General features: G+C 55.7%; 1 protein-coding gene across 1 annotated transcript in view; it reads left to right on the plus strand.

The window, feature by feature from the left end:
- Window positions 1-14,744, plus strand: part of TCERG1L (transcription elongation regulator 1-like) — a 155,531-nt gene that overhangs the window by 118,936 nt on the left and 21,851 nt on the right. The window contains exon 10 of the mRNA XM_012658111.1: window positions 3,032-3,101. Within this exon, the coding sequence (XP_012513565.1) occupies window positions 3,032-3,101 (70 nt within the window). The remainder of the gene's footprint in view (window positions 1-3,031; window positions 3,102-14,744) is intronic.

A 14,744-nucleotide genomic window follows, 5' to 3' on the forward strand; every position in this document is an offset into this window, starting at 1 on the left:
AACTAGCACTGAACCGAGGGTTTGTTTACAGCCCTGATGCCCGGTGACGTTGGGGACTTTCCTGGGGCTTCTTGGCCTTGCAGATTGTTCTTTGGAGACACGTCTGTTCATGTCGTCTCCCATTTGTTAATCGGGTCGTTTGTTTCATGTTGTTGTTGAGTTGTAGGAGTTTTGTGTGCAGTCCGTACATTAAATCCTTTATCAGATGTATGATTTGCAAATATTTTCTCCCACTCTGTGGATAGTGCTTTCACTCTGTTGGTAGACTTTGATATATAAAAGTTTTTCGTTTTGATTAAGTCCCATTTAGCATTTTTCCTTTATTGACTGTGTTTTTGGTGTCAAACGTAAGAAATCATTGCAAAATCCAACATCACAAAGATTTCCCCTTATGTTTTCTTCAAAGAGTTTTGTAATTTTAGATTGTAAGTTAGCTCTTTCATCTGTTTTGAGTTGATTTTTATATATGAGCATTCTCAGGGACAATTTCTGTCATTTGTGAAAAATCACGTGAACAAGCCGTACTTCCCTGTTTCTGTGTGTGCTTTGGAATTCTTTGCGGGGAACCAGACGTGAGCGCTGTGAGGATGACGTGGCAGCTCTGGAAACCAGGTCCTCTGCGTCACGGGGGCTGCTCACTGGGCTTGTCCAGGGCTAGAGTCGTCCATTCGAGATTCTCCCGCGTCACTTCCGCACAGCGCGTATTCCTCGTCGTGTGCAGTCCCTGCAGTTTATGCTCCACCATCCATGGCCAGGGAGGGACGGTGGCCTCCCCCCGGGCCCAGCACTGTCCGAGCAGAACCAGGGTTCCGACGTGGTTGAGTCCAGTCCCCTCCCAGCCCCCTGGCGGTGCTGGTGCGGGAACCGATCCGAGAGATCCCTTCTCCTCCAACCCCGCTGGTCTATTTTTAAAATCAGTCAAATTTATACATATTTTCTGTTATGGTTTCTGGATTTTGTATCCCAGTTAGGAAGGATTTTTCTATGTTGAAATTATTCAAAGCAAACAAATAAAAACACTCTAAAAATAACCAATATTATACACATTTATTTTAAATAATATCTTTGTAATTGTATGATCTCATTATTTTCTAATTTAAAGAAATTTCGATGTCCCCCCTCGGGCCTCCCTGGAGCGTGTCCTGCGATGGAGGGGGCAGGGATCTTTCTCTTCCGCGCCTGCGTCACGTCTTGTCTCTGCCATTCTCGTCACCTCCCACTTCATCTGCCTGAGAGACAAGTGGGTGACCAAAAACTAAATCCCAGTCATTATTCCGGACTGAGCCAGAGTGTCACCTGCTCTGGACACACCAGGCAGGAGGCGCAGATCTCAGACGACACACAGTGCAGACAGGCAGCCGGGTGTTTGGTGTGGAGGTGGCAGAGAGCCCGTGGGGACCGCAGTGCCGTGGGGTGAGGGGCCGGCAGGGCGCGGTGGCAGCCTGCGTTTCACGTGGAGGCAGAGGCGGGGGGAGCATGCACAGGCTGAGTTTGCGCCCACAGGACAGGGCAGAAATGCCAGGAGGTGGGGGGCAGGCAGGAGGGAAGCTGGGAGACAGAGGACGCAATGTGTGTCTTTCGGGGACCTGCGCAGTGGGCTCTGTTGGAGCTGGGGCGCAGCCGCACCCAGCAGCCCGCCGTGCACAGGACAGCCCAGGGCAGCGAGGAGCGACCCGGCCCCCATGTTGGTGGAGCCGAGATCGAGAACCCCAGGGGAGAAGCTGGGGATCTGGTCACACTGGGCTGAGACCTGCCTGCCACCCCCCACCCCGCACTGCCCGGCAGGAAACCCTGCCCCTTGCCCCAGTGTCGTTTTGGAGCGGGGGGGGCTGCCCATGATGTCTCCTTGCTGGGGGGGCCCTGGACGAGGGGTGTGAGGGGGGCCGCTGGACGCAGAGGATGCAGGCCGCATGCCCACGCCTGCTTAGGTGGCCTCGGGGGCGTCCGGGCAGCTGTGCGGGGTGTGGCCGGGCGGCCCTGGTGGAGCTTCGGTGCAGCTGGGCCCAGCGGGCTCCTAGAACCCGAGCCCCATCTTGCCCGGCCACGTCGCGCGCTGAAGGCAAAACTGTGCGTAGATCGGAGCTGAGAGCCGGCCGCAGAGGCCTTCCTGGGATTCCAGACAGCGTGCGCAGGGGGGGTCAAAGATGAAGAGGCCTGGGGGGCTCAGCAGCTGTTGGAGTTGCCGTCTGTTCTTATAAACTGCGCGTGCGTCAGGAGCTGAGCGTTGCTCCCGCCACAGAGCCCCCAGCAGGGGCAGGGCCAGGGACGTGGGGACACCCTGAGAGAAGCCTGAGGAGCGCACGGTCTGAGGAGCAGCCGGGCGGGAGGCCTAGTCACGCGCGGGGCATTTGGGAGTCACCGCCTGTCAGGACAGGAGTGATAAAGCGCGAGCGCCATCTGTGCGCTCACTGTCCCCCGTCCCTCCTGGAGACCGTCACAAAGCACCAAAGCACCTTCTTCCCTGTCCATTCCGAAGGCTCATCAAGGGCTCACAGGGCCGACCTCTTCAGGGTGGAGCAGGACCGTGTCGTCAGATCCATCCGGCTTTAGGAGTAGGTGTGTGGTCAGTCGTGAGCGCAGGCCACACGCCAGGGGGTCTGGTCACCCGCTGAGACGGAGCGCCACCGAGAGCCAGCCCGTCAGTGGGCGTGGGCAGTGGCTGCCGGGGCTCGTGGTTCCCAGGCCGACGTGACGGCGCCGTGCAGTAGAAGGGCCTGTTCCCAGGCCCTCGTCCCAATGGACAAGGGGGTTGTAGGCAGATGCCCACCTTTAATTCTCCATCCCCCAGGCCCTCTGGAAGCCCAGCCGCCTCTACGTAGCCAGCGCTGTAGGTGACTCCTCTACAGAGCAGCGACGTCAGATTTCTCGGCTGCTGAAATATAAAACTTGTTATAGGATTTTGTATCAACCTTTAAGAGAAGTCTGTTTTTTAAATTTCCAGTTGAGTCTTCTTGGAGGTGAGCGCTGCGCGGTGGTTCTGCCCACGCTCTGAGTGCGACACACCAACCCTGTCCGCTTGATTTTCTTTCAGCCCACGACAGCGACGGATCCAGTTCGGAAGACGGCAGGGAAGACCAGGACGTGAAAACCAAGCGGAACCGGTAGGTGCCACCGTCCTTTCTCAGCGGGTCTCTCCTTAGTGGGCACTCACTCCCCTTAGTGCGTGAGGGAAGAGAAGGCATCGTTCCGACTGTATCGACTCGGAGCAGAGAATTAACTCGTCTGCTGAACACAGGCGGCGAGAGGTCTCAGTTCTGTCTTAACGGCTGCCCAGGGAACCCGCCGGAGCGCGTGTCTCCGAGGCCCCGGGCAGCTCGGACACCGTGAAGAGCTTGCCTCCCCCAGCCCACCCCAGGCGTCCGCGAGCTCTGCCTGGACAGCGTCTCCTGAGCCCCATCGCAGCAGCCGGGCAGCGCGGGGCGCAGGTGGTGCCGTGCGCTGGGTGAGAGGGTGAGCGTCTGGCTCGCGGCTCCAGCTCTGCGTCTCGTAGTGACTTTGGGCAAAGTGATCCCACCCTGAGCTCAGATTTCTCACACGGAAGATGAGAGGGCGCAGGAGTCCGGATGGCTCCTGGTTGAGACAAGACCCGTGTCAGTGCCTGCTGCGCGCGGCGTGTGGGGAGCCGGCCGTCCAAGTCGGCTTGTCGGTGGTTGCGCGCATGGGGCGGTGCGGGGGGGGGGGGATCCGTGTTTCCCTTCAAGCCGGGGTGGCTCCTACCCCTCCGTCCCTCCTGCAAGGCTGTTGCTCTGCCCTTCCGCACATACCGAGTTTCACATAAAAAGACACGACTGGGGGAGAGAGTCCAAGTTTCCAAGAATGGGGAAGGTGGAGGGAGTGACGTGGCTGCGGCACCCACCTGTGCAGGGGGTGGGTGGCGAATGCGAAGGCAGCCAGGCCAGCGAGGGGCGTCACAGGCCTCCCGAGCCGGGTCGTTACCGGCCGGGTGCTGCCTGGGTGGACGTTCCGTCCCGACAGAACCTGGTCCGCATGGCCCAGCAGGTGCTCATTCATGCGCCGGGTCCCTGTCGCAGCCCCCTCCATGGGACACACTGAGCCTGCTGCAGGAACCAGACGGAGGGGTCAGAGCGTTAGCACTGTGTGTAGTTTCTCTTTACAAAACGTGCCTTTGAAGAAGTAATACTTTCGCCATAACAAACCTTTGCCACAATGGAGGAAGTATGGAATCTTGACTCGGAATCTGTGCCCATTGTCACCTGTCAGTCTTTCATCCTGTGACTTTTCAGCAAATGAAGAGGGGTCAGTGGGGGTGGGGGAGAGCAGGGGCCGGGCTGGTGGGCGCCTGCCACCAAGGCCAGGGCAGGCTCTGCTCTCCAGCGGGCGCCCATGGAGCAACAAACCCGCAGGATTAGACCTGAGTAGGTTCAGTAACAAGCAGACATCACGGAACATTCCGGAACAACACAAGGAAGGGACACACTGCCCCCCCCCGGTCAGGGAGCTGGTCTGGCGGGAGGCAGGGCTCTCCTCCTCCGGACCCTGCGCCCTGCCCTGTGCACTTGGGGGAGGCGGGGGCTCGGCAGCTCTGGGGGGAGGACACCTCCCACCCAACCTCGGGGCCTTGCTGCCCAAACCGCCTCCTCGGACAGCCACTTTTGGGGATCACAGGACAATGTGGGCCACCGGGGACGGATGACACGTGCCTTTGGTGGGGGCCGAGCGCGGGAAGGCAGTGAGTGCGGCCTCCATTCCCACCATCTCGCGGGGATGGCAGCAGAGCCCTCTCTGCTTAGATATTCTGATTGTTCTTTGATGTACGTATTTCTTTGATTTGTCGTTGGATATATACACTTAATTTGAAAAACAGGATGAGCTTCCTGAGGCAAGAGAGAAATGGAAATGTAGCCATCATTTGATGCATTTTGAACTTGTGTAGGAGGAAAACCTCGGGGCGTCTGAAGTAGCTGCAGCGTCTGCCCACATCACCCAACCCAGTCCTCACCCTGGGGCTGGCCTCGGGTCTGAGCAGTTGGCGTTTAAGCAACATCGGAACATTAATTTTGGTTTTAATCATCTGCATGACTCCCGTAATGGAAAGTAACTTTGAAACACGCGCAGACGTTTGCATGGAGCCGCCCTGTTTTGGCAACGGCGTGTCCCCCTGTTGTTTCTGCCTCACAGACTGTGTGGGGAAGGGGCTCGGGCAACGTCATGTTCACCAGCCGTGTTTACCAGATGCCCCCACATCGCTGCCTGGGGTGGCTGGTGGCTCTGCCCCCGAGCGAGATCCGGAGGAAAGGGCCTGGGCGGTCTCAGTCATCATGCAGCCAGACGGCAGACCCGCGCGCTGGCCAGGCCCTGGCCGCCCGCTTAGGAGCCAGTTTACAGGAGCCGTGAGCCACGCACCTGCCGGGACCCCTCGCCCCGCGCAGCTGCCCTGCCCAGCACACGTCTGCACGCCCTGGCTTGGAGCGAGTGGCCCCGGGCTCGGCGAAGCGCTAGCATCATCTTGGCGTGTTCACCCCTCTTTGTGAAGGTTATTGTCAACAAGTCCAGCTTCTCAAGCTCGTAAACGCTTTTGTGTGTTTTTACGTGGTGGAATCTGACGTTTATGGTAAGAGAACATGCCTCCGTAAAGCCTGCTGAAGTCAGTGCATTTGGACCTGCCCTTTTGCACAAATAACGTAATTTTCCTTATCAAAAAGCACTTAAAATCCTCTTGCAATGTGTGACCGGGCAGCACCATTATGAAGTTTTAGCAACACGTGAAATTAAATCTATTGTACAAATAATTCGGGCCCAAATGAAACTTTTCCTGAAATTCTTTTGGAGGAGAAATACGTCACAACGACAAGCTTTAAAATTACCAAAATATTTCACACTGCCTGGTGAGTGTCATTCCAAATAGCTTGTTATTTACGATTTATGGAGCGCGGTCCTGATGCAGGGTCGTGCGTCTTCCCTGGGACCGGAAAACTGATGGTTCCCTGCCCTGCCTGGGGGAGCCTGGAGCGCCTGCGGGTTCTGATGTGCAGATCTCCCTATAGGTCAGACCCGCTTTTTGATTGTTCTATTTCAAGGAGGCGGGATTTATTTTAAATAATTGAAGTGAGTTATTTTAGGGATTTCGCAAAATTGTGTCATCTGGTCTAAAAATCAGAGTGAAATTATCCACAAGACACGTCAGAGAAGAAGTTGCCAATAGTAGTAGATTAACAAACGGCCTCTGGCCCCTGCGTGAGGCCCAGGTTCTGCCAGCGTGGGCCTGGGCGGTCTGCTAATTAACAGCTCGTCACGGCACCAAAGTGTGAGCTAGTCCTCTTTGTTCGCAAGTATCGTTGGCAAGTTTGCAAGTATCATTTGGTATAGATTTTGCATACTATGGGGTGACCAAAAGAAATCTCTTGGCTTGGAATTTTGTTTATTTTGGTAGTTTGTAAACTTTGGGAATGCCAGCTGATGGCTTTGGGTGTATGTGATAAAGTTGACCTTCTACCGTAGAACCGTGACATCACCTAGGTGCTTCCCTGGGTCACGTAGAGTTTTGGCTGATGACCGAAAGCCTGGAATGAGCAAGAAGTGCCCGGTACAGCCGTTTTTCCAGTTTCTCCAAACATGCCCGCTGTTGGCTACACTCTAACGTGTGTCCTCCGGGTGGTTCTGGGACTTAAAGGACTTTTGGGCCACGCCGAGCAGTAGTTCCCAGGAGCCCCCATGCTCCATGCCCACGCATGACCTTGAGGTGTCCTCCAGACAGCTCTGTGGCTACGATCTGTTTAGCTGGGCTGGCTGCTGTACCCTACCTGGGGGCAAACTAAGGCAGGGCAGGTCCTTCCAGAGCAGAAGACAGGACAGTGTAGTAGTATTTTTTAATCCATGTAATACGATGCCGAGTCTGCAGGCTTTGCGGCCACTTCCCTGGGGCTGTCCCCAAGTCAAGGCCACACCGGTATAGAGCCAACCGTGGGAGGAAAAGGAGGAGACACAGACAGAAAGCCACTGTTTGCTGGCGCGAAGGTGAGTGTTGGTCAATGACTGTGCGTGGCAAGGAGGCGGGGCCGGGCCCCGTGCCCTGTCCTCAGACAGAGTGTGCGATGAGCTCCTCTCGGGTCTGTGCAGATAATTTCTAGAATCCTGGAAAAATTAACTATCGAGAAAGGGAGAACATAACTTCTTTGAAAATGCTATAAGATCGTGCTGTGAAACATGTGAACTCCAAATTAAGGTTGCTGTAGGATTTCATCTTTGGTTTGTCCCTGGATCACAATAGAACCATCTGCATCCCAACCTCAGCACCAAAGTCCCCTTTAATTCTCTGGCGGCTTCATACGACGGGAGAGGGCATTTGTGCCGTTGTGGTCTTTCCCATACATGGAACACACAGTATTAACATCCACTGACCTTTTGAGTTAGTCTTTATACTTAATTCATGATCTTAGTTGATCCGTTGGTCCCATATGGAACCCTGTGGTTTTATGGAAGTCCTGAGTCTGTGCAGTCATCACGAGGGCATTCTGTGCGGGGAGCTGCAGAGACAGCTGTTTCGGAGAGGATGGAGGGTGTAAGCAGCCATTTGTCATGGGATTTCGATTTGTCTTTTTAGGCTGAAACAGATATTTCCAGCGTTTATTTGCTTTTCAAAAAGGACCTTCAGATGCATGCGTTTCCGAGGGGGGGAGCAGATGTCAGCGTTGATCGTAAGACCCACGCACCGCAGCCTCTGGGCTGCACGCAGACACAGCAGGCGTTTCCTTGAGGCTAGAGGAGCGGGCAGAGTTCTCCTTCCGGCTTCCATGGAGCTTTTCACTCAGACGGGATAAATCTGAAGTCCAACCACCGCGAGGCCGACCTAGAATTGGTTCTAGGGCCCTCGGCCTCGGGGTCTTTGTCCTGGGCTCTCACTTAGACCCTCCGCCTCTGCTCTGTGTGGCATTGCTGCGTCCCCATCCTCGTGCGAGAGCAAAGCAGGGCCGGCTCCTCCTCTCTGGCAGGGATGCGTGAGCTCTGAGATGGAACCACGATGCCCGGGTTCGGTGTAGCCCTCCCCGGGCACGAGGGGCTTCTGCGGGATCTCCTTCCTCGAGGGGCCCATTCTTGCAGCCAGGAGCACCCCGGATGCCCAGTTTGCTGGGGAGTCATCCAAGTCCAGCGCAGCCCCCCATGTAGGCAGGGCCTGCATGGCCAGGGAGCAACAGGAAGGGGCGATCGCAGACCCCGTTTCCGCCCCAGCCCTGAGGTTCTGGTCCACCAGCATATCCAGCGCTAAGCGCCTGCTGCGTGCTGTGTCCTGTGCACAGGGACCAGGGTGACCCAGGTCTGGGAGTTTCCTCTTCCCCCATCTTGCTGGCAGGGTGGAAATTTCTAGGACACTGTGGGGCCCACATCTCCTGCCAACTGTGCAGAAGACGGCTCTGCCCTCCCGTGGGAGGCCATGCCCTGGGAAGGCAGATGAAGTGCATGGATGAACAATAAACAGCCACATTCCCAGGTCATACACATTCCTGCTCTCCCCACCCCCGGGTATCGTGCACTGAACAAACCTCTGTCAACACCGATGTGTGTAGTCCCTGGGGACACCTAGAAAATCAGATGTCACTCTGTGTTCTGGGAGCCGTTGCCCAGGCGACAGGGAGAGCTAGTGCCATGTGCTCCTGGTCCTGGGCCCAGCGCATCCCCAGCATCTCAGACATGCAGAGGCGTCGTGCCGCAGTGCAGGTCCCCGCAGCGAGCCCCGTCCTCTCCTTGGTTTGGTGTACCCTGGTGCCAGCTTGTGACAGCACAAATGTCTGCATCTCTGGTGCTTTTCCCACGGCCACACTTTCCCCATTCCGCTCCGATGATGCGTTTGCAGTCTGGCATTCTCGCTCTGCGGAGGCTCCCGCGGCTGCCATAAACCAGGACTCAGCAGCAGCCCCTCTTGGCACAGCGCCCCCTGCTGCCCCGCCCTGGGCTGCACACGCCAGCCGCTGCCACTCCCTCCGTGGGGTCTCTGCTGTCAGCAGCTGCTGTCCTGTTTCAGCTCCTGCCCCTGGATGGGGAGGGCCCGGGGTCCGGTCTGAGAGTCCCGCAGAGCGGTCCTGCTGCCGTCCACGTGCAGAGGGGAAGCCATCCCGGGTGCCTTCGGAGGCCTTGGTCATCAGGCCAGCAGGGGGGCGGAGTTTCAGCTGCGTCGTACATAATAGGTGGGATTTGGGCTGTTCAAGGCAGTGGGGCATTTTCTAGACGGGGGGACAAGGACACGTGCTGGGTTTCGGTCTCTTGCTGTCTTCTGCCCGCCACTCAGACAAGCACCCAGGGACGGAGCTTTGGGAAATCAGCCTTCCCTGAGAACCGACTTGAGTTGTGCGAGACAGTTTTAATTTCCAGCTCCACCCTGATCTTCTGACTCTAGAACGCTCCCTTCTAAATGGGATCTGGGGAGTCTCCTGCACCCAGAGCTCCTGTCCCGCGGCCACCGAGTGCCGGGGCGGCACGTCCACACTGAGCATGTCACTGCAGTTGTTGCTTCCCCAGGAATGAGCCACCGAGTATCAGAAACCCGCACACGGCGGCCAGGATCACACTGAGGATTTCTGAAATTGCTGCTGCTTTTTGAAGTTGAAATATATTTTCTGAAGTCGCCAGCTGTGCCCGAGGGCGTGTGAAATGAACAAGGTGTAGCTGCGCAGCGAGTACCACTGGCTTGCCCTGCCGATTTGCTTCCTCCCCAGAGGGTGGGTCTGTCCTCAGCAATCTTCGCATATAATTAAGTTACCCGTATTCGAGGCATGATTAGGGTTAGCCAGGGTGTTACTCACCCACCTCAGGGATACAGACGCATCTCCCCACGTGGGGGGTCGGCTTCCCCCAGACCTCACCACTTTCTTCGCAAGGCGGGATGTCAGGGATGTGGGCTCGTTCTGTAGCCCCTTGGAATATAAACGTGTACCAATCTGAGATAGTTTCCTCCCGTCTTCCCTGAAAGAGAATGTCTGTGTCCTGTTTTTAGGAGAAATGGTAGGTTAGCTCTGCCCAGCCTGATCATCACCCTGAGCAAGAAATGCTCACCTTGGCGCGGCAGGAAGGGACAGAGCAGAGCACAGGTCCGCAGCAGGGACACGGGGTCCTTTCATCCTGCGGGGACAGGCCAGGGGGAGAGGATTGTGCCGAGGGGAGGGAGAAGCCGAACAGGAAATGACTGTGGGAGGGGAAAACAGGTTAGGTGAATTCAGGAGATCCCGTGGAGACGAAGTGATTCCCCTCGAAGAAGAGGAGCTCTGACAACAGAGGAAGAGACGGTTCGTGTATCTAACGCTCAGCTGAAAAGGTCCATCACAATGAGAATATATATATGCGCATATACCCAGTTAAGGAGTAATAGTCATTTTACCCACTTTTACCTTTTTATTGCAGCAAAGTTAAACATAACAAATGGAACGGGGCGCCTAGCCCCACGTCTCAACGTCCCGGCGTCAACACTGTCCTGTTGCCAACATTGTTCATCCCTGGCCCTCTGCAGCTCGGGCCTGACAGCAGAGCCCTGCCGCGCAGCCTGCGGAGGAGTCAGAGGCCAGGTGTGCAGGGCGGCCAAACACTGCGGTTGACCTGCAGTGTCGGTGGGTCAAGGAGAGGAGGCAGCGCCCTCAGGGTCTGCTGCCAGGACAGGAAAGCGCCTCGCTCGCGCTCCCGGGAGCTCCCACGGGTGCCGGGTCATGTTGCATTTGCTTGACATCCTCAATCGCGTCCACCCTCAGGCGGCATCCACCTGTACATGCCCTGCATGGAGAGAGTAGCTGGTGATTTTTAAAAATGCATCAAGGAAATAATCACTTAGGAGTCGTTTCGTGTCCAGGAAAGCGTCCCCGAAACGTGTGAGTGGACGCAGCCCCTGGCAGGGAGCCCGTGCCCACTCAGGCTCCTGGGTCCTGTCCATGGCTGTCTCTGGACCCCGCGGCTCAGGGAGCAGCATGGCAGGTCGGGACCCAGGGCCGTCGGAGGCCAGAATTGGCACTCTGCTCAGAGCCACCAGGGTCCTCACGCCACTGGGAGTCAAAGGTCGCATCCTTCCTGTGGCCAAAGACACAGCAGGACCCAGCCCCTCACTGACCTCTGGACACTGTCCTCCTCTCCTCGCCCTCACTGTCCTCCTGCGGCTGTCTCTGGAACATTCCTCCATGCTTCCACTGAGGGCCTTTGCATGACTGCGCTCGGGCCTGGGCGTTCTCCTGGACACGCAAGGTCTCCTCCTCGCTCTCCAGCACTTGCCCACGGCGTCCCGCCTGCCTCGGCCGGCCACAGACCCTCTCCTCTCCTGGGGGGGTGGGGATTGCTTGTTGGTTTAAACTTCCTGAACAGGGGGCATCTTTGAGTGCCCCACCCGATTCCTTCACTTAGTAGAGCTGATTACTGTTGAGTCTCTGTCCCACCCTCTGGAACATGTGCCTCCAGGGCAGAGAGCAGGGACCGTGGGCCCAGGGTTTGAGCGGTGCCCACGGCAGACACCGCGGACAGCAAAGGGCCATGTCCACCCTCCCCAGGCCTTCTTGCCAATGGTGGCGTCGGGTCTCAGGACTGCTGTGTGAGCTGGGCCAGGTCCGGGGTGCATGGACAGGCCCTGAGGCAGAGACACTATGCCCGGTGCCCAGGTTAGGGAGGACCACGCAGTCGGCTCTGGAAACACCTGCTGAAAGGAATTGAAACAGACATATTAGGCCATTAAATATGAAATGTCCAATTTTGAATCAAAGGTATAGTTTATTACATCTCAAACAAGAAGCAGGACAGTTAATCAAAATATGCACCTAAACTGTGACACGGTTTTGCCATCTTAATGGTAGCTTGGTTATGGCAGCAGCGAAGAAGCCTGGAGAGCGAGTGGCGATGAAATCGCAAAAGGCATTTTCCACAGCTTGTTGAGAATTGAATATTTTTCCTTGCAAGAAGTGGTCCAAAGCCTGGAAGAAGTGGTAGTCAGTTGGTGCAAGGTCTGGTGAATATGGTGGATGACAGAGAGTTTCCAAGTCCAGCTGCTGTAGTTTGAGCAGCGTTGTTTGTGTGATATGTGGTCGAGTGTTGTCTTGCAAGAGGATTGGCCTGTCTCTATTGACCAATCTCGGCGGCTTAATCGCAAGCATCCTCATCATTTCATCCAGCTGGTTGCAGTAGACATCCGCTATACTGGATTGACCAGGTTTCATGAAGCTGTAGTGGATAATACCAGCGCTAGACCACCAGACACACAGCATAAACATTTTTTGATGTATATTTGGTTTTGGACTGTGTTTCGGTACTTCATCTTTATCCAACCATTGTGCCAAATGCTTGCGACCGTCAAAAAGAATCCATTTTCATCACACGTAATAATACAGTGTAGAAATGGTTCACCTTTATGTCATGACAGCAAAGAAAGGCAACCTTCGAGACGATTTCTCTTCTGATGCTCGTTTAATTCATGCAGAAACATCTATCCAGCTTCTTTACCTTGCCCGTTTGTTTCAAATGGTCCAATATTGTTGGAATAGTAACGTCAAACCTTTCTGCTAATTCACGAGTAGGTTGAGATAGATTCGCTTCCACTACAGCTTTCAGCTCATTATCCACCTTGGTCTCAGGTCACCACATGGCTCATTTTCAAGATGAAAATCACCAGAACGGAACTTCTCAAACCATCCACGTACTGTGCGTTCATTAGCCACGTCCTTCCCAAACATTTTGCTGACATTTCAACCTGTCTGCGCCACATTGGTTCCATAAGGAGACTCACATTTGAAAATAACGAATTTTTGACTTATCCATGGTTTCACAAACTTGCTCTAAGAAAAAATTTGAAAGATATTCACAAGCCAAACCATGCATTTGAAAGACTGAGGACGCACCTTCACAATGAAAATAAGAGAGGAAGAGTCACAGTGAAATGTCAGAGATACCAACTGTCAAACTTGGTACTTAAGGAAATCGGACATTTCATACTTAATAATCTAAATCATTTGCCCTCAGTTCTGACAGCAATTCTCTGACACCAACTGGGTTCCAACAATCCAGCCCAATTCTAACACGAAGGACCCCAAGGCAGCGCAGACCCCACAGGCGAAGGCTCAGCCCCCACGAGGCTGCCTCCATCTCGGACGCCAGCTGCAAGGGGGTTGCCGGGCTGCCCTCGCATCCGTCTGACTCAGCTACGAATTTGGGGTCTCCCACAACCTTCTTTCTGGTCTGATAATTTGCTAGAATGACTCACGGAACTCACCGGAAGTGATACTTATTATTGCAGTTGTGCTATAAAGGTGACATCTCAGAAACAGTTACATGGAGGGACTTGTGGGGTAAGATCGGAACGGTCCCAGGGCAGGAGCCTCTGTCCTCCTGGACGCTGCGTGCCCGACCCTCCCAGCACGGTGACCAGTGATGCCGGCACCCACCAGGAAGCTCGTGGACCTCATTGTTCAAGGGCTTTGTGGGGTTTCATTCCAGAGGCGTGACTGATTAATTAATCGGTCACTGGTGGACAGAGCAAATTCAGTGTCCAACCCCTCCCCAACCCTGGATGGGGTGGCAGGTGGAGCTGAAAGTTCCGTCCAGTCACAGGGTGGTTTTGCTGGCAGGGCGTGACGTGGTCTAAGGTCCGCGTTAGCATGACTCCGCTGTGGTGTGGTCCAAAGGGCGTCCTCACGAGTCACAAAAGACCCCCCTGTCACTGAGGACGTTCTGGGAGTTGGGGAGCTCTCTGCTGGGACTTGGGGGCAAAGGCAGAATGTGTTCTTCACTGTACCGCAGGCCTCACTCCCTGGACTCCCGGCACACTGGCTCCAGCTCCGCTCCTGCCCACGCCCCCGGCGAGGCTGGCCGTGGCTTCGGTTTTGCGGTTGGTAGCTGTCGGCACAGCTGCAGGGGACACGGGTCTGTCACAGCAAAACCGAACGTAAGGGGCTGCACTGTCCCTGGGAGCCACATGGACTGGCCGTCAGCAGGGACCCCCGGTGGCAGTGTGGCACCTGCGGACCCAGACAGGCCGCACGGGGGTTGGGCCAGGGCCCCGGGGCGGCTCTGCCACGGTGACCGCCCCCGGCCTGGCCGCCCATCACCAGCCCGGAGGAGCGACACTGTCCGCCGACAGGGCCGCGTCTGGCCAGACCTGCGGGAGGCGCCTGTCTTTGGCACTTCCTGCGGAACGTTTTATGAACACGTTGGATGAGGACGCGGGGAGGCTTGTTTGTCAAATTTGTAGGACTGTGAAATTGGGAGGCAGAGCTAGTAAGTCGATGGCAGAGTCAAGACGTTTAAATATTTCAAGAGGATGAGATTAGCAGGATCACATTTGCAGCGTAGAACTGTAGGGCTGTGAGGCTTTTTAAGGTCATTTTGTTCAAAATGTGTTTTACCCCAGATAAGGTCTGGAGAGTTTCCATACTTCAGCCAAGGTTGTACCATAAGTGACACTCACCTGTAAGGCTCAGAAACACCTAAAAGCCAACTCCTGGGCAGGTGGAATTCTCCAGAACACAGCCTCACTCACGTCCATATTCTCTCTACTTGAGATGGGGAGAGCACGGTGCCAGCGACCCCTCTGGACCTGAGTCCCTGCTTATTTCTGTCCCCCTCTCATGCCCCCCTGGGGCAGCGGTCAGCTCAAAGGTCTTCTATTCCTACGTGGTCTCTCAAACGACGGCGTTAGTGGAAACATCCACCCAAAGGCCCCACGAGGAGCCCTGCGGCCCCGAAGGCCCCTGCCCTGCAGACGTCGGCGCTGACGCCCACTGCAGCTGCCGCTCTGCGTGTGCTCGACTGTGTCATTCACGTCCCGCAGACGG

This window comes from Propithecus coquereli, unplaced genomic scaffold, assembly GCF_000956105.1.
Source record: "Propithecus coquereli isolate 6110/MARCELLA unplaced genomic scaffold, Pcoq_1.0 Scaffold572, whole genome shotgun sequence".
NCBI lineage: Eukaryota > Metazoa > Chordata > Mammalia > Primates > Indriidae > Propithecus > Propithecus coquereli.